At 47.2% G+C, this 27,575-nt stretch overlaps 1 protein-coding gene across 1 annotated transcript in view; it reads right to left on the bottom strand.

The window, feature by feature from the left end:
• rad18 (RAD18 E3 ubiquitin protein ligase) overlaps positions 1-27,575 on the bottom strand; it is a 489,896-nt gene that overhangs the window by 211,075 nt on the left and 251,246 nt on the right. Inside the window, exons 8-9 of the mRNA XM_070895750.1 lie at positions 2,102-2,175; positions 848-908 (exon numbers count right to left, since the gene is read on the bottom strand). Of these exons, the coding sequence (XP_070751851.1) occupies positions 848-908; positions 2,102-2,175 (135 nt within the window). The remainder of the gene's footprint in view (positions 1-847; positions 909-2,101; positions 2,176-27,575) is intronic.

Here is a 27,575-nt window from a genome sequence, read left to right as displayed (position 1 = left end):
TGCCCCTAGCCCAGGCCGAATGGCCTCCGATGTACTTACCTGCGCCGATTTCTTTAACTCTCCGCAAGGGTTTTCTCAAGTGGCCACATACGCTGGCCTAAGTAGAAATGGAGTAACTATTAGCTGGCCAAAGTTGCCTACATGGCCAGAACTGGCGTAGGTGGCTGGTAATGCCCCCTTATGAGAAAAAAAAACCTAAAAAAAATGTAACTAAGTGAGTTACGCTGTTGCAAATTGATTGGGGAAACTGGGGAGTTTTAAGTTAGGCCAGAAAAAGAAGCCTAGTCCAAAAAAAACAGAGCTACTCCTGGGGAAAATTGACCCCTATGTTTATTTCATCTAATATGTCACAGTCCTCCTGCCTGATTGCAATGTCTGCATCGTCCCTCTCTTGATTCATTAAGAACCATACCCACGTCTCCCAACTCCACTCACAGGTTACCTTTATGGTCTCTACTTTTTCTTTAGTTCCTCTGGCACCACACCCGGCCTTGCTCCTCTTCTTCTTAAAGTATTTACGTAGCATCTTTGTGTTTCCCTTGATTTTACTTGCTAATATTTTTTCATTACCGCAGTACCTCTATATTAAATCTCCCTGTAACCTTCTCTACTCTTGAGAACAATCCCAGTTTCTCTAGTCTCTCTACACATAACCAAAGTCGTGCATTCTTGGTAAGATTCTAGTAATTCTCCTCTGCACCCTCTCCAAGGCCATGCTATCCTCAAGCATTTCAAGATTTATGTTGGAGTTGGTTACAGAAGGCATGAGAGCATTTTTACTGCAATAGTCTGAAGTATTTATGAGCCTCCAAACCTTTAAACAGTACCAATAAAACAATCTACTCACGATATTCTTTGTGGACTTCATCGATTTCTTCTTGTGACTGGTCCTTTGTGAATTTCAACACCTAATAAAAACAAATGTATTAGCATGGATAGAGAATTGGCTGGCTAACAGAAAGCAGAGAGTAGGGATAAATGGGTCCTTTTCGGGTTGGGAATTGGTGGTTAGTGATGTGCCACAGGGATCGGTGCTGGGACCACAACTGTTTACAATATACATAGATGACCTGGAAGAGGGGACAGAGTGTAGTGTAACAAAATTTGCGGATGACACAAAGATTAGTGGGAAAGCGGGTTGTGTAGAGGACACAGAGAGGCTGCAAAGAGATTTAGATAGGTTAAGTGAATGGCTAAGGTTTGGCAGATGGAATACAATGTCGAAAAATGTGAGGTCATCCACCTTGGGGGAAGAAAACAGTAAAAGGGAATATTATTTGAATGGGGAGAAATTACAACATGCTGCAGTACAGAGGGACCTGGGGGTCCTTGAGCACGAATCCCAAAAAGTTAGTTTGCAGGTAATCAGGAAGGCGAATGGAATGTTGGCCTTCATTGCGAGAGGGATGGAGTACAAAAGCAGGGAGGTCCTGCTGCAACTGTATAGGGTATTAGTGAGGCTGCACCTGGAGTACTGCGTGCAGTTTTGGTCACCTTACTTAAGGAAGGATATACTAGCTTTGGAGGGGGTACAGAGACGATTCACTAGGCTGATTCCGGAGATGAGAGGGTTACCTTATGATCATAGATTGAGTAGACTGGGTCTTTACTCGTTGGAGTTCAGAAGGATGAGGGGTGATCTTATAGAAACATTTAAAATAATGAAAGGGATAGACAAGATAGAGGCAGAGAGGTTGTTTCCACTGGCCGGGGAGACTAGAACTAGGGGGCACAGCCTCAAAATACGGGGGAGCCAATTTAAAACCGAGTTGAGAAGGAATTTCTTCTCCCAGAGGGTTGTGAATCTGTGGAATTCTCTGCCCAAGGAAGCAGTTGAGGCTAGCTCATTGAATGTATTCAAATCAGAGATAGATAGATTTTTAACCAATAAGGGAATTAAGGGTTACGGGGAGCGGGCGGGTAAGTGGAGCTGAGTCCACGGCCAGATCAGCCATGATCTTGTTGAATGGCGGAGCAGGCTCGAGGGGCTAGATGGCCTACTCCTGTTCCTAATTCTTATGTTCTTAAATCAAAATCGTCTTTTCATTCTCCTCCAGAAAGATTAAATAAAATTGCACAGAAAGCATTAAACGAGACTCACACTCTCACTTGTTTTGCTTTCAAGTTGAGCTCGAGTATTTTCATTCCTTTCAATTTCTTTAGCGATCTCTTCGGCTGTTTGAAAAATATAATTGAAATGATTTTAGGCATGAACTAGCCAGAAAAGACTTCTCAATCCAAATCTAAAAGGTGCTTGTTCAACATCACCACCAGGATTATCAGTTTACTGGAATCAATTCAATACAGGGCAAAAAGTCACACTTGCATCAGCAATACCTTAATGATGATGATGAAGAATATATTATACACTTCTTGTGTGATTCATCAATATCACTTCAAATTGCTCCCATTGAAATTCTGCATTACTCTGATGCTGGACAGTTCTAAATGCTCTCTGTGCACAGCTCCAAAATAACATCTATAATTGCACTGCCGAATGTGTTTCATAGCTCAGAATGAAAATTTAATTTCCACCATTCGTATTTATAGTAGCCCAAGTGACAACACTGTTTTCCTTGAGATGGGATGGCGGGGGTGGGGTTAAGAATGTCCAACTCCAGCCAGGTCACTGAGGACAAGAAGGGAGAAGCAATTCTTGGGCTCCTCCTGATGGGCAGCTATAGAATGGCATTGACAGTAGTCCAAGAGGAGGCTGCTCACTTCCACTAATGGTCAGTAACTGGGGTACAGCAGGTAAGGCTGGGTGGTCAGGCAAAAGCAGGTGAGCACTGAATAAATTAGATGTCTCTGCACAGGTTTTGAAAACTAAAGTCACATTCTATTTGAGCGAAGCTAACAATTTAACTTCCTGAATCAAAATGTTTTTCTCCTGCACACAGGATTTTTGGATTCCAATTTTTAAAGATGGCCACATGCAAATTGTCCGACTGGGCAAATGCTCAGTACTCAGAAATGTAACAGATGTCCTGCTTTCAATTGTAAGCAGACAGCGTGTCTGATGCGATTTGCAGAATTTTCTCTCCTTCCCACTATGTCAACCATCTGCACAAGTAATTATCTATCAAAGTTTACATTTGTTGTAAAATTTCCCTCTGCCACACAATTTTCTCGTCTTCTCGCCTGTCTGTGGGCAGCCCTCACCCAAGTGGTCTAGGCAATGACTCTCTATGGACAGCCCAGACCAGGGTAGCCTAGACAATGACTCTCTATGGGCGGCCCAGACCGGGGTGGCCTAGACAATGACTCTCTGTGGGCGGTCCAGACCGGGGTGGCCGAGACAATGACTCTCGATGGGCAGCCCAGACTGGGGTGGCCTAGACAGTGATCCTAAGCTGGCTATTCAACAGCAGAGGGCATAACAGTCAATTCTGATTCTGTGCTCACCCAAAGTTCATGCACATGCACTTTCTAGCAGAATTTCCTGGACAGCAATCTAGGGGCTGGAAATTCGAGTGATTGTCTCCGTTATAGCTCAGGCCGATTTTATGCTCACTGCCCTAGCTGAGATGAACTTTAAAAAAAATGAATTCAGGGGATGTGGGCGTTGCTGGCAAAACCAGCATTTATTGCCCATCCCTAATTGCCATTGAGAATAAACTGTACTGGTGCCGTCTAGGTTCTATGCAGAGAGGGGGCGGGGGATGAACTTTTATTTATGGTTTATAAATAACATTGTTCAAAAATGTTTTATTAATCAGAGAACATTATTAGGGTAAATGAACAAGATTTACGAGATTTACTGCCAGAGAAGATTAAGTTTTATTTTTCAGGAGTGGAGTGGGGACTAAAGGTCACAAAATATTATTTAATTTAAACAAATACAGCATGTGATTTATTGCTAACAATCCACCTACACGCAACGCTCCAAAGCATAATGCAGTTTCAAAAGCAGTGATTTGCGAAGGAGATCAGAAGGAGACGGGAGAGGGAAAACCAATAAAATGTCCAGCCTTTGATTTGACTCAGTTTGCATGTTTTGTGGCAGATGAAATCAGTTAAAAGAGTTTTGAGCTGAGCACCAAATAAAGCTCAGATCAGCATTATCGGTCTGTAATAAAGCCCAGATCAGCATCATCGGTGTGTTATAAAAGCAGAAAACAATCGAAGGTCTATCAATAACCAAAAGAACGAAAAGGCAGGTAGAATATTCCGGGTGTAAACCCTTTGGTCGGAACCCAGTCCATCTCTACCCGAAACCTACATTAGCTCCCTGTTCCGGCAGCGCCTCAATTTAAAAATTCTCATCCTGGTTTACAAATCCCTCCATTGGCCTCGCCCTTCCCTATCTGCTTGGAAAACTGCACACAACATTCCAAATGTGATTGAATTCATAACTTACATAAGATTGAAATAATTTATCGGATATTGGAGATATTTTAGATTCTCTTGGCTTGCACGTGAAGATAAAGAGGAACAATACAGGATTAATTTTGATTGGAACTCAGCTGCTTATTAAAAAAGATTCTAATTAAGAACAAAGTTACTGAGGTAACCTGCGACTGGTCATTGTTATATTAGGGGAAACATTCACAGATAACCCCAAGCCTGTTAATTTGCTGAAAGGAAGAAACCCACAACAGGTTGTAGCAATACCAACTACCCTTTTGACGATCACATCACTTACAAACACGTAACTGGACAGAGAGCTCGGTATAAACTCAGTCCAACTTCTTTTTAAATGTCAGGGAAACCAAAAGTCTCAGAAGATAGCATGCCAATGATGAAGTCTAACAGAAATCCAATAAAAGAGTTTATTATCTGAGGCAGATGTTGGTGCTTGCTGACACACACAGACAGGTATGTGGAAACAAAGATACTAAAGCTGATTGTGTATTGAACGAGGTTGTTAACTGTGCCACTGGCTACCAATGCGCAGGTCTCTCGCAGTTAGTCACCAAGACCCAGTCACCGTTTAAAAAAAAAAGGGAATCTCTTAAATTTATCTTGGGGTTGCTGCCGGCTGCACAGCACTTGTGCCGCAGATGCCGGCGGCACTAGCTTGGCACACATCCCAATATAAAGGCAAGTTAAGAACAGAGTCTGTCAAGCAGGCTGATTGTGTTTGGTGACAATTTGATTGAAGCTTTAAAGATGGTGATCAGCTGCCGCTCACGGAGTAATGAAAGGCAGGATCACTCCTCCACCACCGAGAATCTGGCTGCAATCGTCAGTCACGCTTAGAATTCACATTCCAGTCAGATCAGTAACGTTTAAAGAAAGTTTACACTTGATAATTCAATGGCACTAAGATTTTGAATTATCCAATCATGTGATTTAAGCAAATAACACAGCAAAGTGGGAATTTAGTGCTAAGTAATTGAATTCATTTGAATTGAGATTGTATAAAATAAATTCTTCCTTCAATATCAACCAGTATTCCTGCAGCCTGGATGCTGCAGTGTGCTAGTGGCTAGCCTTTCATCTCTGGAGCCTGGGTTCATATTTGGTTGCGGTTTCTCACCTACATGCTGCCCCTCAGCGACATCATCCGAAAACACGTCAAATTCCACATGTACGCTAATGACACGCAGCTCTACTTCAACACCACCTCGCCATGGTCTCTAATTTGTCATGCTGCTCGTCCGACATCCAGTACTGGATGAGCAGATATTACCTCCAAATTAAATATCGGGACAATCGAAGCAATTGTCTTCGGTCCCCGTCACAAACTCCAATCCCTAGCCACCGACTCCATCCCCGCCCTGGCCACTCTCTGAGGCGGAACCTGATTTTTCACAATCTTGCCATCCTATTTGACCCTGAACTGAGCCACCGACCCAATATCCTCTTCATTACCAAGTCCGTCTATTTCCACCTCTGTAACGTTGCCCGTCTCCATCCCTGCCTCAGCAACTCTCATCCATGCCTTTGTTGCCTTGAGACTCGATCATTCCAATACTCTGGAGGCAAAAATGCCATTTACAGCTCCTCTAGATCTAACTTTTGTTTCTTTACTTGTCCCATTACCACCTCCTTTTGCCTCGCACCATCATTCTATTTGTCATCTAATCTCTCCTGCCTTCCGTCCTATCACAGACCTTACATTTTGTTCTTTCCTCCCCTTCCCCCACCCCTTTCCCTGCCTCTGTACTTGCTTAAGACCTGTTAAATCTCTAACTTCTTCCAGTTCTGACAAAAGGGTATCGACCTGAAATGTTAACTCGGTTCTCTCTCCACAGACGCTGACTGACTTGCTGAGTATTTCCAACATTTCCTGTTTTTATTCCAATGCTCTCCTGGGTGGCCTCCCACCTAGCACCCTCTGTAAATCTGAACTCATCTAAAACTCTGCTGCCCGTATCCTAACTCACACCAAGTCCCATTCACACATCACCCCTGTACTCACTGACCTACATTGGTCCCCGATGCGGCAAAACTTCCGATTTTAAAATTCTCATCCTTGTTTTCAAATCCCTCTACGGCCTCACCCTTCCCTATCTCTGTAACCTCCTCCAGCCCTACAACCCTCCAAGATCTCTGCGCTCCTCCAATTCTGGCCTCTTGCACACCCACAAATTTCTTTGCTCCACCATTGGTGGCCGTGCCTTCAGCTACCAAGACCCTAAGCTCTGAAATTCCCTCCCTAAAACTATTCGCCTCTCTACCTCTCTTTCCTACTTGAAGCAGCTCCTTAAAAATGACCTCTTTGACCAACCCGTCCTAACATCTCATATAGCACGGTGCAAACATTTTGTTTCATAATTGCTCCTGCTTTATTACGTTAAAGACTTTGTTTTCTGGGATGAGAGTTTCCTCTCTCTGCTTGTTGTTAGGATGTAACAAGTTGGACAGCCACAACCCATATCTTGATGGGCATGTGCACCAACAGCACAAAATTGCCCATCATTTGGTGCTACTGGCTACACCCACTTTTCTACAGTCCCTTTAGTAGATAGAAAGAAAGAAAGAGAGAAAGAGAGACAAATTGTGCTAGTTTTCAGAAGTGATTTTTTTTTTGCTCAGGTTTCTGTTCAAACACATTTCCGTATCGCTGAAAATAAAATCTGCCATGAACCAGCACAATCAGGCAGCGTTTTAGAATGCAATTTCCTTTTTGCATAACAATATATTCCTTGATATATTTAAGAGTGGTAATCCAGTGCAGTTTTATTTATACAGCTGAAAGGTGGTTCTCCCTGGATCAGGAAGGTATATGCTTGCTTTTTTGGAAATAGGAGGTGGGTGGGGTGGCTTGACCCATCCACCTCCACGGAGGTGTGTGGGGGGCCTGACCCATCCACCTCCATGGCACGAACCTGGTATTGCAGTACTTCCAGGAATGGTGCAGTGGCTCTAGGCCTTTTGGCTAAGAGCATTGGCGCAGAGTGATCCTTGAATGGGCCCAAGGTGACCTCTGGCGTTTGTGATTTGACAAAGAATTGGAACGATTGGCTACGAATTTCCAAAAAAAAAAAATACAGCTGAAAGTGGGTTTATCACAAAAAATAAGCATTTTTGATCAGAGTGTCTGGTCCATCAACTGCGAGCAACCCGATTTTAAATAACTGAAAATGACTATACAGAACCTAGTTGCAACACAAAAGCAAAATACTGCGGATGCTGGAATGTGAAATAAAAACAGAAAATGCTGGAAATCTCAGAGGGTCAGGCAGCATCTGTGGAGAGAGAATCAGAGTTAACGTTTCAGGCTGACGCCCCTTCGTCAGAACCTAGCATTTAGTTACTTAGTAAAATAAAATATTTTAAAGCTTTTAAAACGGCCTAGTAGTGCCCTTGCACCAAAAAAGCTTAATTTTAAGCACCTCCTTGAAAGCCCGCAAATGGATGCAATTAGTGGAAGTTCGCTACGGCGATTAATTCAATGTATGGGCTTGGTCAGTTTTTGTGAGCGGGACCGGCTTCCAGGTGATGTTTTTTAAAATAGTGCAAAAGATCGCAGAAACTCGATCTGCGCTAGACGCAATTTACGCTTGAAAGTCCGATCTTTTGCGCTGGTTTGGCCAATTGGAAACTCCAAGCCACTGTTATAACGTAGGAAACACGGCAGCAAATTGGCGCACAGCAAAGTCCCACAGACAGCAATGTGATAATGACCAGCTCATCTGCTTTTCTATGACGTTGGTTGAGGGATAAACATTGACCAGGAGACCAGTGAGAACTCCCCTGCTTAACCTCGCTTGGTAAGTTGTTCTAAATACCGAGTTATCTTCTCGTTGAGGCAATGTTTTCTTACAGCCCATCTAAAACTACTCTCATCAGACTATACTTACACCCCCTTGTTCTGCTAACCCGCAACAAACCAAAATGTATCAAAAGTAATCCTCTACATCCACAAGTAACCAATCAAAAAAACCCACATTGGCCCGGATTTCACAGGGCCTATGATCATGTATGCACAGCACAGCCTATTCGGCCGTAAGTGCTCTGCAACTTCCGGGTTTCCCCATGTGCTGTACATGCACGAAAACCCGAAGCTTGTATTTCAGCGTGACAGACCATCCGCATACGCAGGAAATGGGCATTCGCTGGCAGAGAGTTGGGCTATTTGTCTGACTACTGCCCAGCGAATGCCCACAAAACTCTTACGCCAGGTAAAAGCAGACCCCGTTTAAATAAATATTAAAATACATTTTTTTTTAAATCATTTAAACATTCAAAAACCTTAAAAATTAGTTTAGATTATTTTTGACCCTTTTAAAAATGTTTATATTTTTTTTAAACTAAATTTTTGTTTTAGGTGTTTAATTATATTGTATTTTCATTCATTTTAATCATGTGATGATTTATTTTTATTTAGGTTGTGTAAAAATGTTTTTTTTTAATGTTATTCCTGTTATGCTTATGGGGATTCCGTACGTAAACAGAATCAGCATAATGGGAATCCCCCATTGTGATTGGTTGGACCTGCCCACTTGATCTCAGGGATGCTTGTGAACGTGGGCCTTTACGCAGGCTCACGAGGGCAAGAGTCCAAAGATACAGAGGCACCAGGTAGGTGCATACATTTCTTGCGGATCGGAGGCAATTTCAGATCCAATAATTTGAATACCTTCTTCCTACCTCTCCTCAGTCTTCAGCTCTCCAAGTAAGATCACAGGTCTGTGAGTCCATCACTTATTCTCTGTTCCATTTATCATTCTCGTAACTTTTGTCCGTACCTTGTCCAGCTAAGTTCCTTCCTTCCACTCGTGTGGGTTCCACGGCTGCACACTATATTCCAGATGGGCCTGACCAACACATAATACAGCAGCCGGAGAAACTCCTTCGATCTATGCTCTATTGCCCTTCTCTACACAATCTTGCTTTATTGACAGCAGTAAGTGTTATGTATTTAACCTTGGCAACTTGTATCACACCACCACCAGAGGACCTACCTGTTGGAGCCCCAAGGGATCCCAGCATCCCTCGGGAGCACTGTATATAAGCAGGCCACCCACGCGGTACCTGCACTCTGGAGTTGAATTAAAGGAGCTAAGGTCACACTTACTCATTGCTCACAGTACTTAGTTTCATCCTTTATTACAAGCGTAACAATTGGCGATGAGATAACGAACAACCGCATGAAAATGCAAAGAACAGTTGGTATCCTGGAGAAGTTTTCAGAAGAGGACGATTGGGAGGACTTCATGGAGAGACTCGACCAATACTTCGTGGCCAACGAGCTGGGGACGAGAACGCTGCCAAACAAAGGGCGATCCCCCTTACCACCTATGGGGCAACAACCTATGGCCTCATGAAGAATCTTCTAGCTCCGGTAAAACCAACAACCAAGTCCTATGAAGAATTGTATACGCTGGTCTGGGAGCACCTAAATCCTAAGGAAAACGTTTTGATGGCGAGGTATCGGTTCTACATGTGTCAACGGTTGGAGGGCCAGGAAGTGGCGAGCTACGTCGCCGAACTAAGTCGCCTCACAGGACATTGCGAATTTGATAGATTCCTAGAACAAATGCTGAGAGACTTTTTTGTGCTTGGCATTGGCCATGAGGTAATCCTTCGCAAACTATTAACTGTTGAAACACCAAATCTGAGCAAAGCCATAACGATAGCCCAGGCATTTATGTCCACCAGTGATAACACCAAACAAATTTCGCAACAAAAAGAGGTTTCGGCCAGTACTGTGCACAAAGTAACGTCATTTTCCAGCAGGAATATACATGGCAGAATGTACACGCCAGCTGCTGCACGACCTCAGATGACCCAGAGTCCGCCATCAATCATTAATGCGAGGCAGTTAACACATTGTTGGCATTGTAGAGGTGATCATCGGGTCCATCAATGCTGTTTCAAGCATGATGCGTGCAACAGCTGCAGAACAATGGGACACCTCCATTGAATGTGCAGGTGAGCTGCAAACCCTGCAAACCACCACGTTGCAGAGGAGGATCAATGCACGGTGTATCAGGCTGAACTAGAGACTTGAACCGAGAAGGCAGAAGTGTACGGGGTACACATCTTCACCACGAAATGTCCACCAATAATGTTGAAAGTTGAACTGAACGGAAATCCAGTATCCATGGAACTGCACCACTGGTGCGAGTCAGTCCATAATGAGCAAAAAGGCCTTTGACAGGCTGTGGTGTAACAAGGCACACAGGCCCAAGCTCAGTCCCATTCACACCAAGCTACGAACTTACACCAAACAACTGATCCCTGTAATTGGTAATGCAGAAGTCAAAGGCTCTTATGAAGTAGCAGTGCACGAACTCTCACTATGGATCGTGCCAGGGGATGGGCCCACACTGTTCGGCAGAAGCTGACTGGGAAAAATCCGCTGGAACTGGAACAACATCCGAGCGCTTTCGCCTGTCGATGACGCCTCATGTGCCCAGGTTCTGAGCAGATTTCCATCGTTGTTCGAGCCAGGCATTGGAAGTTTCTCAGGGGCGAAAGTGCAGATCCATTTCGTTCCCGGTACACAACCCATCCACCACAAGGCATGGGCGGTACCGTATATAATGCGAGAGAAAGTGGAAATTGAGCTGGACAGGCTGCAGCGAGAAGGCATCATCGCGCCGATGGAATTCAACGAGTGGGCCAGTCCGATTGTACCTGTACTCAAAGGTGACGGCATGGTCAGAATTTGTGGGGACTATAAAGTAACGATTAACCGTTTTTCGCCAAAGGTCCAGTACCCGCTACCCAAGGCAGACGACCTATTTGCGACCCTGGCTGGAGGAAAGACTTTCACCAAGTTGGACCTGACCTCGGCCTACATGACGCAGGAGCTGGAGGAATCTTCGAAAGACCTCACCTGCATCAACACGCACAAAGGTCTGTTCATCTACAACAGATGCCCGTTCGAGATTCGGTCGACCGCGGCAATTTTTCCAATGGAACATGGAGAGCCTGCTAAAGTCGGTTCCTCGCACCGTGGTTTTCCAGGACGAAATACTGGTTACAGGTCAGGACACCATCGAACACTTGAAGAATCTAGAAGAGGTTCTAAGTCGGCTAGATTGCATGGGACTCGGGTTGAAATGCTTGAAGTGTGCTTTCCTGGCGCCAGAGGTCGAGTTCTTGGGAAGAAGAATCGCAGCAGATGGCATCAAACCCACCGACGCCAAGACGGAGGCCATCAAGAACGCGCCGAGACCACAGAACGTGATGGAGCTGCGGTTGTTCCGGAGACTCAACTATTTTGGTAATTTCCTACCCGGGTTAAGCACCTTGTTAGAACCCCTACATGTGCTACTGCGCAAGGGAGACGACTGGGTATGGGGGAATTCACAAGAGGCTGCCTTTGAGAAAGCCAGAAATCTGTTATGTTCAAACAAACTGCTTGTTCTGTCTTACCCATGTAAACGATTAGTGCTAGCTTTCGATGCGTCGTAATACACACCCGACCCTGTATGACAACAGGCTAACAAATCGGAGATTTTGCAACCGGTCACTTATGCGTCCAGGAGTCTGTCCAAGACCGAAAGGGCCTACAGCATGATTGAAAAAGAAGCTCTGGCGTGCGTTTACCGGGTGAAAAAAATGCACCAGTATTTGTTTGGGCTCAAGTTTGAGCTTGAAACTGACCATATCGCTATTCTCAGAGAGCAATGGGATTAACACCAATGCCTCTGCCCGCATCCAAAGATGGGCACTCACGCTGTCGGCATACACCTATGTAATCTGCCACAGACCGGGCACAGAGAACTGCGCTAATGCTCTCAGTCGGTTATCATTGCCCACCACCGGGGTGGAAATGGCATAGCCTGCTCATGGTGATGGATGCATTCGAAAACGAAAAGTCACCCGTTACGGCCCGCCAGATCAGGACCTGGACCAGCCAGGATCCTATAATGTCCCTGGTAAAAAACTGTGTCCTCCATGGGAGCTGGTTCAGCGTCCCAGTGGAGATACAGGAGGCGATTAAGCTGTTCCACAGGCGCAAAGATGAAATGTCCTTGCAGGCGGACTGTCTTTTGTGGGGTAATCGCGTGGTCTTGCCCAAGAAAGGCTACGAAGCGTTCATTCGTGACCTACACAGCCAGGCATTGTAATGATGAAAGCCATAGCCAGATCCCATGTATGGTGGCCCGGGATTTAGATTTAGAGTCATGCGTGCGTCAGTGCAACACTTGCTCTCAACTGAACAATGCACCCAGAGAGGCACCACTAAGTTTGTGGTCGTGGCCCTCCAAACCGTTGTCTAGGATCCACTTTGACTTTGCGGGCCCATTTCTAGGCAAAATGTTCTTGGTTGTTGTGGATGCTTATTCAAAATGGATTGAATGTGTAATAATGTCTGTAAGCACGTCCACCGCCACCATCGAAAGCCTATGAGCCATGTTTGCCACACACGGCCTGCCTGATGTCCTAGTCAGCGACAATGGCCAGTGTTTCACCAGTGCTGAATTCAAGGAATTCATGACCCGCAATGGAATCAAGCACGTCACATCTGCCCTGTTCAAGCCCGCATCCAACGGCCAGGCAGTTCAAACTATCAAGCAAAACTTGAAACGCGTGTCGGAAGGCTCCCTGCAGACCCAACTGTCCCGAGTTCTGCTCAGCTACTACACCAGACCCCACTCGCTCACCGGGGCTCCCCCAGCCGACCTGCTCATGGAAAGGGTGCTCAAAACAAGGCTCTCTCTTGTCCACCCTGATCTCCATGATCACGTCGAGGGCAGCGGCATCAACAAAGTATGTACCATAATCGCGCAAATTTGTCACGCGATATTGAGGTCAATGATCCTGTGTTTGTACTCAATTATGGACATGGTCCCAAATGGCTCGCTGACACGGTCATAGCCAAAGAAGGAAGTAGGGTGTTTCAGGTCAAATTGGCCAATGGACTAACGTGCAGAAAGCATTTGGGCCAAATCAAATTGCGGTTCACTAACAGCTATGAGCAACCCGAAGAGGACACCACCAACTTCGACCCTCCAACACACACACAAGTGGCAACCGACATCATGGTTGACCACGAAGCCGAACTCACCATCCCCAGCAGCCCAGAAAGGCCGGCTGCCCAGCGACGAACCAACCAACTCAACCACACCTGCATTTTTACCGAGACGATCGACAAAGGAGCGAAAAGCCCCAGATCATCTCATCCTGTAAATAAGTGTACTACTGACTTTACGAGGGAGTGATGTTATGTATTTAACCCTTGGCAACCTGTATCACACTACCACCAGAGGACCTACCTGTTGGAGTCCCAAGGGATCCAGCATCCCTTGGGAGCACGGTATATAAGCAGGCCACCCACGTGGTACCTGCACTCTGGAGTCGAATTAAAGGAGCTAAGGTCACACTTACTCATTGCTCAGAGTGCTCAGTTTCATCCTTTATTACGAGCGTAACAGTAAGCTCTTGGCTTACAGAATTTGGCCACTATGATTCCAGGTCCCTTTCCTAATTCGTTGTCATCAGTAGTTTCCCAGTAATCCTAAAATCCCTCTGCTTATTTTACATCCTAAAGCCCATGACATTAATCTGCATCTGCCAATTGTTGTCCCGCCTCCCTTACAGTCCAAGTCACTCTGCAGCCCGTCTCCATCATTCCATCATCCACTGTATTAACCACCCCTGCTATTTTGGTGACGTTTACAAACTTTGAGATAAAACGACCACACCCTCTTTCAAATCATGGCTCTACTCATTGCACTCCTTCATCAATGGCCGGGGAGGGTGGGGGGGGATTTTTACTTTCCAGGGTGGATGAGGGTTTAAATAGAGACAACCTGACCCCAACCCACACATTTAACGGAGCTCTCAGGAGGCGTGTTGGTGTCTATAATGTTTTAAGGAGGCTGCTTGCCTCTGTTTTAAATAGTTTTATTTTTAACACCTGCAGGCCAGCTGAAGGGAGGCAAGAAGGCTCGGATCCAGCAGCTGGGCCTATCCAGCACTGCTTGTGGAATAGGAGGGCCAAGCCCCGGAACCTACCTCGGGAGCCGGCGCCTCACAACTTGAGGCTCCTCGGGGAAATCCCCTCCATGCCTTTCAGTTCTGCGCGGAGGGGTTTCCTGTACGGGCTGCTCCTGCACACTCTCCACATTGCTATCCTCATCTACCATCCAGACATGCCATGGCGCACCACCTTGCCGTCCGGAGGAGGCGGGGGTCCCCAATGGAGTGCACTCTATGCGGGAGTCCTCCCTCTATTTATTGGGGACTTGGCCTGGAGAGTGGTGCACAGAGCAGTCCCGTGCAATAAGTTTTTAAGTCAGTTCACGGGCTTCCCAGGCCGCCTGCAATTTCTGCGGTCTGGAAGAGTCCGTGTTCCATGTTTTTATTGAATGCACGAGGTTGCAGCCCCTATTGCATTATTTGAAGGGGCTGCTCCTAAAATTCTGGTTGCACTTCAGTCCCACACTCCTGATCTTTGAGCACCCTGTGCGGAGGGGAGCGGGTAGGTCCGAAGGCCTCCTCTTAGGACTGTTCCTGGGCATGGCAAGGGTGCCATCAGCCAGTCCAGGAAGCGGGCGGTCGAGGTAGTCATTCAGCCCGACTGCCTGCCTCTCTTCCGCGGTTACATCCGAGCCAGTGTGTCCCTGGAGATGGAGCACGCGGTGTCCACCGGTACGCTCACGGCCTTCCGCGAGAGGTGGGCGCCGGACGGACTGGAGTGCATCATCACCCCCGGCAACCAAATTTTAATTTGATGTTTTGTCTAAAGTTTAATTTGTTTATTGTGCCGGTTTTAGTGCCCCCCCGCCCCCCCACCCCACCCCGCCTTTTAACCAGGGGGCACTTGTATAATTTGTGTTTTAGTGTCCTCAAATAAAAACAAAAAACACAAAAAAAAATCCCAAAAAAACAAGGGAGCACTTGTTTGAAAGTGTTTGGTGTGCTCTCCCCTGCACCCCCCACCCCACCCGCCCCCCTTTAATCAGTGGGCACTTGATTTAATTGTTTCCTACAAAATAGTTGTGAAACAGGAGCAGCGGGAGTGCTTCCCCGGCCCAACAAGCATACCTGTTTACACTCCCACATCACTCACAATGCCAGACTTACCTCCAATCTGCTCCCTGGCTGCTTTTCAGACTGTCAAGCTAGCTTGGCTGTCGGGCGGTAAACCGGTTGAAAACATTTTAAACAGGTCCTACCTGCCGTTAAATTCGGCAGGACCTGCGGGAAACCCTTACTTTCAGGATTTCCATCTGCAAATCCTCCCCCTCCCGCTCACTTTGTTAGTATCGGGGCCCTGTTTGCATGAGCACCTCATCAAAAGCTTTATTAAAATTCAACTGAACCACAGACACCATCACACCATCTATCTCTTTAATTACTTTTTTGAAAAATTCTATTCAATTCCCTATTGCCAATCTTTTACCAGTTTGTCCTTAACAATCGATTCGAACATTTTCCCAGGTACTTGCACTAATTTAGTTACAGTTCCCGAGGTCCATCTTTAAATTAGGCAACTGCATTTCCATTCTCCACTGCTTTGGTACCACCTCCTTACTTCAACTGAATATTTGAATGAGCAGTTCTTCCAGGGAGTCCTTAAAGTCTCTAAGAACTCTAGGATGAGTATCATCTGGCCCAGATACTTAATTCACTTCAAGAAAGAAGGGGGAGATAAAACAGGGAACTATAGGCCAGTTAGCCTGAAATCAGTCGTCGGGAAAATGCTGGAATCTATTGTTAAGGAAGTGGTAACAGGGCACTTAGAAAATCATAACATGATTAGGCAGAGTCAACATGGTTTTATGAAAGGAAATCGTGTTTGACAAATTTCTTCAAGTTTTTTGAGGATGAAACTAGCAGGGTAGATAAAGGGGGACCAGTGGATGTCGTATATTTGGATTTCCAAAAGGCATTCGATAAGGTGCCACATAAAAGGTTATTGGACAAAATAAGGGCTCATGGGATTGGAGGTAATATATTAGCATGGATAGAGAATTGGTTAACGGACAGAAAACAGAGAGTAGGGATAAACAGATCTTTTTCAGGTTGGCAGGCTGTAACTTGTGGGTGCTGCAAGGATCAGTGCTGGGGTCCCAGCTATCTACAATCTATATTAATGACCTAGATGAAGGGACCGAGTATAATGTATCCAAGTTTGCTGATGATACAAAGCTAGGTGGGACAGTAAGCTGTGAGGAGAGCACAAAGCATCTGCAAGGGGATATAGATAGACTAAGTGAGTGGGCAGTAAAGTGGCAGATGGAGTATAATGTAGGGAAATGTGAGGTTATTCACTTTGGTAGAAAGAATAGAAAAACAGAATATTTTTTGAAATGGTGAGAAGCTTTTAAATATTGGTGTTGAGAGAGATTTGGGTGTCTTCGTGCAAGAAACACACAAAGTTAGCATGCAGTATAGCAAGCAATAAGGAAGGCAAATAGCAATTTATCCTTTATTGCAAGGGGGTTGGAGTATAAGAGTAAGGAAGTCTTGCTACAATTGTACAGGGCCTTGGTGAGACCACACCTGGAGTACTGTGCACAGTTTTGGTCTCCTTATCTAAGGAAGGATATACTTGCCTTGGAGGCAGTGCAACAAAGGTTCACTAGATTGATTCCTGGGATGAGAGGGCTGTCTTATAAGAGATTGTGCACAATAGGCCTATACTCTATGGAGTTTAGAAGAATGAGAGGTGATCACATCGAAACATACAAGATTCTGAAGGGGATAGAAATGGAGGCACAATTTCAGGATAAGGAGTAGGCCATTTAAGACAGAGATGAGGAGGAATTTCTTCACTCAGAGGGTTTTGAATCTTTGAAATTCTCTGCCCCAGAAGGTTATGGATGCTGAGTCTCTGATTATATTCAAGGCTGAGACAGATAGATGTTTGGGATCAAGGGTTATGGAGATCGGGCAGGAAAATGGAGTTGGGCTGATGATCAGCCATGATCTTATTGAATGGCGGAGCAGGCTCGAGGGGCCGTATGGCCTACTTCTGCTCCTATTTCTTATGTTCTCATCTTATTCAAGAATGCAACCACCAGCTTTGGAATAAAGCTAACTGTATAACAGCTTTCATTCTGACCAACTTAGAACACCCACTTTGCTACAGTCCCTTTACTATTCCGTTTCGTTATATGTAGCAAACTAAAATAGTATTCAACTTTTCGATTATGCCCACTTTTCCACTAATCTTAATATCCTTTTCAGAAACCAATCTTGCAAGTTTTAATTTCCTTTTCCCTTATTGTACTCGGTCAACTGTCAGCTGTGGCTCAGTGTCACCATCTTCTGCCTGCTTCACAATGACATGCAAGTCGTGATCTTGACCAACTGATCCACCATAGACCCAATCCATGTTCAGACCATGGTCAAGCAGGGCTGCATCATCGCACCAACGCTCTTCTCAATCTTCTCAATCTTCCTTGCTGCAAAGCTTCATCTCACTCTCAACAAGCTCCCTGCTGGAGTGGAACTAAACTATAGAACCAATGGGAACCTGTTCATTGAACTACATTACGGGAACGACACTTGCGTCTGCGCACACTCAGAGGCAGAATTCCAAGCCAACATCAACATCTTCACTGAAGCGTATGAAAGCATGGGCCTTAAACATAGAAAATAGGTGCAGAAGTAGGCCATTCAGCCCTTCGAGCCTGCACCGCCATTCAATAAGATCATGGCTGATCATTCCCTCAGTACAACTTTCCTGCTTTCTCTCCATACCCCTTGATTCCCTTAGACGTAAGTGCCATATCTAACTCCGTCTTGAATATATCCAATGAACTAGCATCAACAACGCTCTGCGGCAGGGAATTCCACAGGTTAACAACTCTCTGAGTGAAGAAGTATCTCCTCATCTCAATCCTAAATGGCCTACCCCTTATCCTAAGACTATGTCCCCTGATTCTGGACTTCCCCAACATCGGGAACATTCTTCCCGCATCTAACCTGTCCAGTCCCGTCAGAATCTTATACGTTTCTATGAGATCCCCTCTCATCCTTCTAAACTCCAGTGAATAAAGGCCCAGTTGATCCAGTCTCTCCTCATATGACAGTCCAGCCATCCCTGGAATCAGTCTGGTGAACCTTCGCTGCACTCCCTCAATAGCAAGAACGTCCTTCCTCAGATTAGGAGACCAAAACTGAACACAATATTCCAGGTGAGGCCTCACTAAGGCCCTGTACAACTGTAGTAAGGCCTCCCTGCTCCTATACTCAAATCCCCTGCTCCTATACTCAAATACTCAAAAACTAAACATCTGTAAGACAAAGGTCCTCCACCAACCTAACCCCGCCACACAGCACTGCCCCCCCCCGGTCATCAAAATCCACGGCGCGGCCTTGGACAGCGTGAACCATTTTCCATAACTCAGGAGCCTACTATCAGCAAGGGCAGACATTGATGATGAGGACCAACACCGCCTCCAGTGTGCCAGTGCAGCCTTCGATCGCCTGAGGAAGAGTGTTTGAAAACCAGGACCTCAAATCTGGCACCAAACTTATAGTCTACGGGGCAGTAGTGATACCCACCCTCGTGTATGGCTCAGAGACGTGGACACCTCAAAGAGCTGGAGAAGTACCACCAGCGCTGCCTCCGCAAGATCCTGCAAATCCTGCAAATCCACTGGGAGGATAGACGCACCAACGTCAGTGTTCTCGCTCAGGCCAACATCCCCAGCATTGAAGCACTGACCACGTTCGACCAGCTCCGTTGGGCGGGCCACATCGTCCGCATGCCCAACACAAGACTCCCTAAGCAAGCGTTCTACTCAGAGGTCCAACACGGCAAGTAAACCCAAGGTGGACAGAGGAAATGTTTCAAGGACACCCTCAAAGCCTCCTTGAAAAAGTGCAACATCCCCATCGGCACCTGAGAGTCCCTGGCCTAAGACTGCCCAAAGTGGAGGTAGAGCATCCGGGAGGGTGCTGAGCACCTAGAGCCTCGTCGCCAAGAGCTTGCAGAAATCAAGCGCATACAGCGGAAGGAGCGTACGGCAAACCAGACTCCCCACCTACCCTTTCCTTCAAAGACTGTCTGCCCCACCTGTGACAGAGACTGTAATTCCCGCATTGGACTGTACACAGTCACCTAAGAACTCACTTTTAGACTGGAAGCAAATCTTCCTCAATTTTGAGGGATTGCCTATGATGATCAGTGGGTATCAATCGCGCCTGAGTCAGAACGTAGTGGGTTCAAGTCTCTGGTACAGGTATAACATCCAAAATCCGGAATCTTCGGGACTGAGTCCGTTCTGGTTTGTGGGTTTTTCCGGATTTCAGTCAAGAAAATCAATAGTCTGACATCCGGAATCCTCGACCGAATCCGTGCCGGGTTTTGAGCGGCGAGGTCCAGAATCCGGCAAAAAACGAAATACGGAATGGATATGGTCGAGGATTCCGTATTTCAGACTTGATTTTCTTGTCTGAAATCTAGAATCCTTGACAGAATTGGTGCCGGATTTCGGGTTTTGCCTCAAAAATGTCTGGTTTTCGGGGAATAATTCCGGATGACTCAATCAACTATGCGCAAAATGTCCAGTTTTCAGACAATTCCGGTTTTCGGAGTACCGGTTCGGGACGTTGCACTTGTACTTGAAGTCCCACTCCAGAGACTAGAGCACAAAAATCTCGGCTGACACTCCAGTACAGTACTGAGGGAGGGCTGCACTGTCAGAGGTGCCATCTTTCAGATGAGACGTTAAACTGAGGCCTCACCCCATTCCAGATCCCATGGCACTATTTTGAAGAAGAGCAGGGGAGAGTTCTCCCCGGTGAGCTGGACAATATTTATCCCTCAATCGACATCACTTAAACAGATTATCTGGTCATTATCACATTGCCATTTGTGGAAGCTTGCGAAATGCAAATTGGCTGCCACGTTTCCTGCATTACAACAGTAACTACACTTCAAAAGTACTTAATTGACTATAAAATGCTTTGGAACATCCTTAGGTCATGAAAGGCACTATAATAAATCCAAGTCTTTCAAGAACAATTTCTGGTTAAGTGTCTTAATTTCCCCAGTAATTCTCAGCCTTTTGGCTAAGACCAAGTGTAGTATCTGTTGATTGGGCATTCATATGCAAATTGACTGACTGTAGAAACTCGTTTTGCTGGCTCTGGCCTTTGGCTTGGGCCAAGCGCCAATTGGAGAGAAGAGGAAAATCTGCATGTCGACCGACCACTCGGCGGGCCCGCAGGCCCATCAAGGGGCGGGTCCGGAGGCCCGCCCAAGTGCCAGACTGGCACAACGAGAGATTGAGGGCTTCGGCCAAAATACACATCGAAAGGAGGAATCTGCAACCTGGATGATGGCCAACCGAGCGGCGAACCAGGGCGTCCGAAACACCATCGAGTGACGGTGAAGAAAGTGGAAGGCCAGACAACCATCAACCGGGACCTGTTTGTGAAGAAAACCCTGCTTGGAACATGCGGCATGAAAGTCGCCGACATCTTCGCCTTGCAGGACCTCCCGAAGAGAGGTTACTTCGATGTCACCTTCAGAACCGTCGCCCTCTGCCTGAAGTTCCTGAAGGGTTTGAAGAAGGCAAGTGAACCGCTGCGCTCAGTGACAACTTGGGAGCCACTGTTCACCCTCCCGTCGCAGAGAAGACGCACTATCACAGTGCAGATGTACAACCCCCACATCCCGGTCATTGATGTGCTGACTTTCCTCGCCAGGTATGTCGATGGGGCAGGAAACAGCAGCGACGTGAAAGACTTGCACGGGATTTGGACCAGCAAGCGCCAGATCCAGGTCACCATGAAGGTGGACGCCAGCGGAACCATCCTGCACCCCCCCTCCAGCTTTGCCATCGGAGGAAGTCGGGGCTACATTGTGTACGCTGGCCAACCCAACGTGTGCCGGACCTGCGGGAAGGCAGGCCATGTGGCTGCAAGCTGCAAAACTATCATCTGCCGAAACTGCAAGAACGAAGGCCACCAGTCAAAGGGCTGTGAGGAGACCAAGTGCTGCAACCTCTGTGGTCTGGCTGGCACCTTTACAAAAACTGCCCCAAATGCAACTTCAGCTATGCGCAGGCAGCAAAGAACATTGCACCAGAGGAGGAGGAAGCTGAGGAACAACGCTCCAGAGGAGAGCCACACCCTCCCCCCCGATCAACACCCCCGTGGACTCGGAACAAGTCGGCGAGGAAGAGAAGCCTGCTACGGCGAGCTGCGAGACACCAGCAGTGAAGCTCTCCCCCAGTGCACCGAGTCCAGGAACGAGGAGACAGCAGACGATGAAGCGGAATGGGAGACTGTCAAGAAAAAGGCCCGCAAGCGTAAGGAGAACAGGCGAGCACGGACCCCTGCGGAAACAACAGGGAAGAGGCGGCTACCAACCTCGACAGACAGCAGCGACAGCAGCGACGGCAGCTCGTCTGATGAGGAAAGGTGAGAAAAAGCCTCCCACCACCGACACCAAAACAAGAGGCAATACGCCAACCCACAGCCACAGGCGACCGGGAGCAGTGAAGCGACCAACACAGCCCTGCTCCAGGAACCCGCGAGCAGCGAAGCACCCAGCGCACACGATCCCCGGAACACCGCGAGCGAAGAAGCGACCAACGCAGACCAGCTCCGGGATAACGGGAGCAGCGAAGTGCCCAGCACACCCCACCTCCGGAATACCGGGAACGATGCAGCGATCGAAGCACACCAGCTCGAGACCGCCGCGACTGAGGAAAAGAGGGAACCACCAACACCAGGCGAGGACAGTGCAGAGGACATATCGGACTTAATGACAGAACTGCAGCAGTCCCCTGGTCGAAACACCCCCATAGCAGAGGACGATGACCACGCCAGCCCAGGTGCAGTAGACTTTCATAGTAATAACTTACGCATGCTGGAACTGGCCATTGAGCAGATCGCGGCCTCAAAGAACGATTTATCTGAAGTGTAATGTTTGTAACTGTAAAAAATAGCTTTAAAATGGATTTAAAAATTGCTACTATTAACGTGCGTAGCATAAAATCTACTACGCGATGTGTTTCCACCTTGGTGTACCTCGCCAAGGTCAAAGCGGACCTGCTGTTCTTGCAGGAGTGCGGTCTGCTGCACTACAGCAGTTACCGGCAGTGGTCACGATGGTGGGCCCATGGACCATCCATATGGTCAGGAGGCAACGACAGCCGATCTTCCAGCCTGGGCATTCTGCCGCGGGGAGGCCACTTCAGCATCACCGAAGTTAAGGAGGTGGTGGGCGGCCGCCTCCTCATAGCAGACGTAATGTACAAAAACTCCCCTCTCAGGTTAATTAATGTTTACGCCCCAGCTCTCAAGAACGAGAGACTGGCCCTCTTCCAGCAGCTCCCACTGCTACTGGCAATGTCCAGGCCGGTCATTCTGGGCGGTGACTTCAACTGCATCATCGATGCGGCTGGACGATCCAGCAGAGCCGACAGCAAACTGGACGCCACGTCCAGACTCCTGATGGACGCGGTAAAAGACGGCAAGCTGTGTGACGTCTTCAGCAACCCTGCAGATGCAGCACCGCGCAGATACACCTGTTCGAGACCAGGCGGGTCCGTCCGTTCCAGAATAGACTTCCTGTTTGTGTCCCACGCGCTCAAGGTCAGATCCACCGACGTCACGCCGGTGTTCTTCTCTGACCACTGCCTCCTACTGGCCGACTGTCGCCCACAGGAAAACCAGAAAGTTCGCAGAGGGATATGGAAGCTGAACGTGAAGCTGTTGACTCCGGAAAACGTTGAGAAACTCAAGAGGGATTACAAAGATTGGAGAACCGTAAAGCTCCTCTGCGATTCCCCGATGCACTGGTGGGAAACAATCAAGACGAACATCAAGAGGTTCTTCATCCTCAAAGGTGTTCAGGAGGCAAGAGGGAGACAGAGGGAATTGTCCCAACTCCAGACGAATATGCAAAACCTGCTCCTGTTGCAGTCAATGGGGGTCGATGTCGCGGAGGAACTCGAAGAGGTGAAGGGCCAGCAAGCCTTGCTCTTTGCCTCAGAGTCCTCCAAGATCATCTTCCACTCCGTCGAGCAGGATGAGACGTGTTCGCGTTTCTTCTTCCAAAAGGTACACAGGGGGAGCTCTGTGATCACCAGCCTAAAGGAAGAAGACAGTTCTGTGACGTCTTCACAGCCTGACATGCTGAGGATCAGCAAATCCTTCTATGCCAGGTGTATGACGTCAAGCCCACAGATCGCGCGGCCTCCCAGTCTTTCTTGTTGTCTATTTCGGAGGTCTTAGACGACAGCAAGCGGGAGAGTCTGGACCACCCGCTAACTCTGGACGAGCTGACAAAGGCCGTCCGGTCCTTCGAGATGAAAAAAACTCCCGGAAGCGACGGCAGACATCAGTAGTGCAGTTCTAATCAATGGGTGGGAAACTCAAAGCTTTCTAATCAGATCTGGAGTCAGGCAAGGCTGTCCTCTCTCGTCTGTCTTGTTTGTGTGTTGTATCGAGCCCTTTGCCGAGTCCATCAGGAAGGATGTGGGCATCAGAGGGGTGATGATCCCAGGCAGCAGAGGCGCTCAGGTCAAGACCTCCCTGTACATGGACGACGTCGCTGTCTTTTTCTCGGATCCGCAGTCGGTCCGCAGATTGCTCGCAATTTGCGACCAGTTTGAACTGGCCTCGGGAGCGAAGGTCAATCGCAGCAAGAGTGAGGCCATGCTCTTTGGCAACTGGACCGACCAAGCATCCATTCCCTTCACCGTCAAGCCAGACTTCCTGAAGGTGTTGGGAATATGGTTCGGAGCGGACGGGGTGTGCGCCAAAAACTGGGACGAGCGTATTAGGTCAAACAAAAACTGGGATGGTAGAAGCTGCGCTTCCTCTCCATAGCAGGAAAGAACCTGGTCATCAGGAGTGAGGTGCTCTCGGTGCTGTTGTACGTGGCGCAGGTCTGGCCCATCTCACGCTCCTGCGCCGCGGCAGTCACCCGGGCCGTCTTCCACTTTGTCTGGAGGTCCAAAATGGACCGTGTCCGCAGAGACACAATCTACAAATCTCTGGACAGTGGAGGAAAGGATGTTCCGAACGTAGCCCTCATCCTGATGGCCACCTTTGTTTGTGGCTGTATCAAGCTGTGCACAGACCCCCGGTACGCAAACACCAAGTGTGACTACGTGCTGAGGTTCTACCTGTCCCCGGTGTTGTGAAGGATGGGTCTGGCCACGCTGCCGCGAAACGCCCCACCAGTTGGACCATGCCTGTCCACCTGTCCTTCGTGGAAAAGTTTTTCACAAGAAACCCCTTTGACCACAAGGCCATAAAATAGTGGTCAGCACATAAGGTCCTGGACGCCCTACGAAAGGAGAGGGTGGACCCTGTCGGGTGGTTCCCTGAGCGGACTGTCGAACTTGTTTGGCAGAACGTCTCATCGCCAGAGCTTTCACACAAGCACCAAGACGTAGCTTGGTTGGCGGTGAGGAGGGCCCTACCCGTCAGAGCATTCATGCACAGCCGATGCCTCAGCAGCACGGCATGGTGCCCCCGAGCCGGCTGCGGGGCGGACGAGACTGTCACCCATCTTCTTCAGGATTGCGCCTTTGCAACGCAGGTCTGGAAAGAGATGCAGTGGTTGCTGTCGTGGTTCATCCCAAGCAGCTCCGTAACACAGGACTCTGTGCTCTACGGGCTGTTCCCAGGGACACACACCGAGACAGACATCACCTGCTGCTGGAGGGCCATCAACTCGGTCAAAGACGCTCCTTGGTCTTGCCGAAATTTGCTGGTCTTCCAGAGCAAGGAGATGTCCACGTCTGCGTGTTGCAGACTGGCGCAATCCAAGATCCAGGATTACGTGCTGAGGGACACACTCAAAATTGGTGCAGTCGCCGCAAAGGCACGGTGGGGAAGGGCCACAGTTTAAAGCCCTTCTGCCACGGAAAACCGGGGGGCAGGAATCAGTACAAAACCCCCCTTGAGCTGTATATGTAATTTAATTTTTGTGTACATGGAGCACCATGATCTGTAAACACCAATGTCGTGCCATGTTTCGAAATGCATGTTGAAAAGAAAAATGTAAATGTACCGTCACCCACTCTGTGTACTGTATTGTGACACATGAAATGTAATTTGTTTGAATGCACTACAATGTATCCCGTATTGTACCGATTTGTACTTGAACTGGAAAGCAAGGAAATGTATCGAACGGAACTGCTGTCAGCACCCAAATGTAGTGTATGGGATTGCTGACCGCAGCTAAATGTACTGAAATGCTTTTGAATGTACTGTACAAATTTTTTTTTATGAAGTATATTTTGAAATTTTAAAAAAATTTCCCCAGTAATTTTAAATTCATATCCATGTTAACAGTCCATTTACATTTCCTAAACCTTTCTTTATAGCTGTTACTGTCCACTGCTGCAAACCACTTATAGAAATTCAATGTCTGCAAGTTATACAAAGCACCTCTGCCCTCTCAATTAACTGTTCCATTTAACTATCACTCTGTCTCCATTTAGCCCCGTCCTATTCTCCTCTTAACTGCGTAACACAGCCTCCTAAAAACTGCCTTCTCAAAAATGTAAGTCTAATGCGATTGTTACTCCTTTCATTTCCTTCCCTTATCCTGAACCTTATAACCCTGTATCCCTGCTGTTCCCCCACCTCATCTCCTGGCGTAATGTCCACTTTATTGCTGAGCATTAGTCATGTACAGACTCATTTCTAGTTGGTTTCATAACATGTTGTTCCACATAGCAGTTCTTCACCACATCCCAGAAATTCATAGAATCTTACAGCACATTTGGCCCATTGTGCCTGTGCAGGCTGTTTGAAAGAACTATCCAAATAGACCCACTGCTCTGCTCCTAATCCACAGCCTTAAGAATTTTCACTTTGCAAGTATATATAGAATTTGAAAGTTACAATTGAATCTGCTTCCATCATCCTTTTAGGCACTACATTCCAGATCATAATTTGCTGGTTAAAAACAAACTCTCCTTATCTCTCTGGTGTATTTGATTTATTTTTTACTCCCAGTACGACCTGGGTATAAATCGTTGAAGGTGGCAGGGCAGGTTGAGAAAGCAGTTAAAAAGACTTATCGGATCCTGGACTTCATAAATAGATGTATACAGTACAAAGTGCGGAAATTACGATGAACCTGTATAAAACACTGGTTCGGCCCCAACTGGAGCACTCTGTCCAATTCTGGGCACCGCACTTTAGGAAGGATGTGAAGGCCTTAGAGAGGGTGCAGAAAAGATTTACGAGAATGATTCCAGGAATGAGGGATTTCAGTTGCGTTCATAGATTGGAGAAGCTGGGGTTGTTCTCCTTGGAGCAGAGAAGATTGAGGAGATTTGATAGAGGTGTTAAAAATATGAGGGGTCTGGACAGAGTAGAGAGAAACTGTTCCCATTGGCAGAAGGGTCGAGAACTAGAGGACACAGATTTAAGGTGATTGGCAAAAGAACCAAAGGCGACGGAAGAGAGGTTAAGATCTGGAATACACTGCCTGAAAGGGTGGTGGAGGCAGATTCAATTTTATCCTTCAAAGGGGAGTTGGATAGGTATCTGAAGGAAAAAAAATTGCAGGGCTACAGGGAAAGGGTGGGGGAGTGAGACTGGCCGAGTGTCAGCACGGGCCCGACGGGCCGAATGGCCTATTTCCGTGCTGTAACCATTCTATGATTCTATGAAATTCATTCAATATCCTACTTAAAGTCCTCCATTATTAAAGCGTTCTTGGCTATTCTTCTTACTTCCCTGTGAAGTAGCTCATCAAGGTTAGTTGTCTGGTCCGGCAGTCTGCAGTAAAATTCCCCACCGTTTAGCTCTACCCAGAGAGATTCAGTCTCTCCCTCGTCCTCTCTGATGTCCTTATTTTCCTGTCCCTTTATTCTATCCTGTACATAAAATGCATTGCAAAACATTTGAAGAGTTAATAACGCACTGAAGCATTCTTCATTCTTTGATGCCAGTTTATCTTCAGATCTATGCTCAGAAATCTGCAAGTTAATGCCCATGTGTGAATCCCAATGCGCCAGATGGGTATAACGCTGGGGGAACAGATAAAGTATGTCGAAGCTGGTTGCTTGGGACCTCGGAGATAGCTCAGCCCAGACAATGCACAGAATGTGCATTTCTTCAGCTTCGCTTACATACAAGCAATGGTATGTGTTTGTTTATTATTGGAACCATCCTGCAAATATTGTGCTCTGCTAGTTAGCACTGATGAACATCATTTAAACTGCTCTTCAACAGTTGTTTTTCTAAGAATTTGTCTGATGACCTAATAGGTAGAGCGTGTA

The sequence above is a fragment of the Pristiophorus japonicus genome, chromosome 12, assembly GCF_044704955.1.
Source record: "Pristiophorus japonicus isolate sPriJap1 chromosome 12, sPriJap1.hap1, whole genome shotgun sequence".
In the NCBI taxonomy this organism is placed as follows: domain Eukaryota; kingdom Metazoa; phylum Chordata; class Chondrichthyes; family Pristiophoridae; genus Pristiophorus; species Pristiophorus japonicus.
This window is presented reverse-complemented; position numbering and strand designations above follow the sequence as displayed.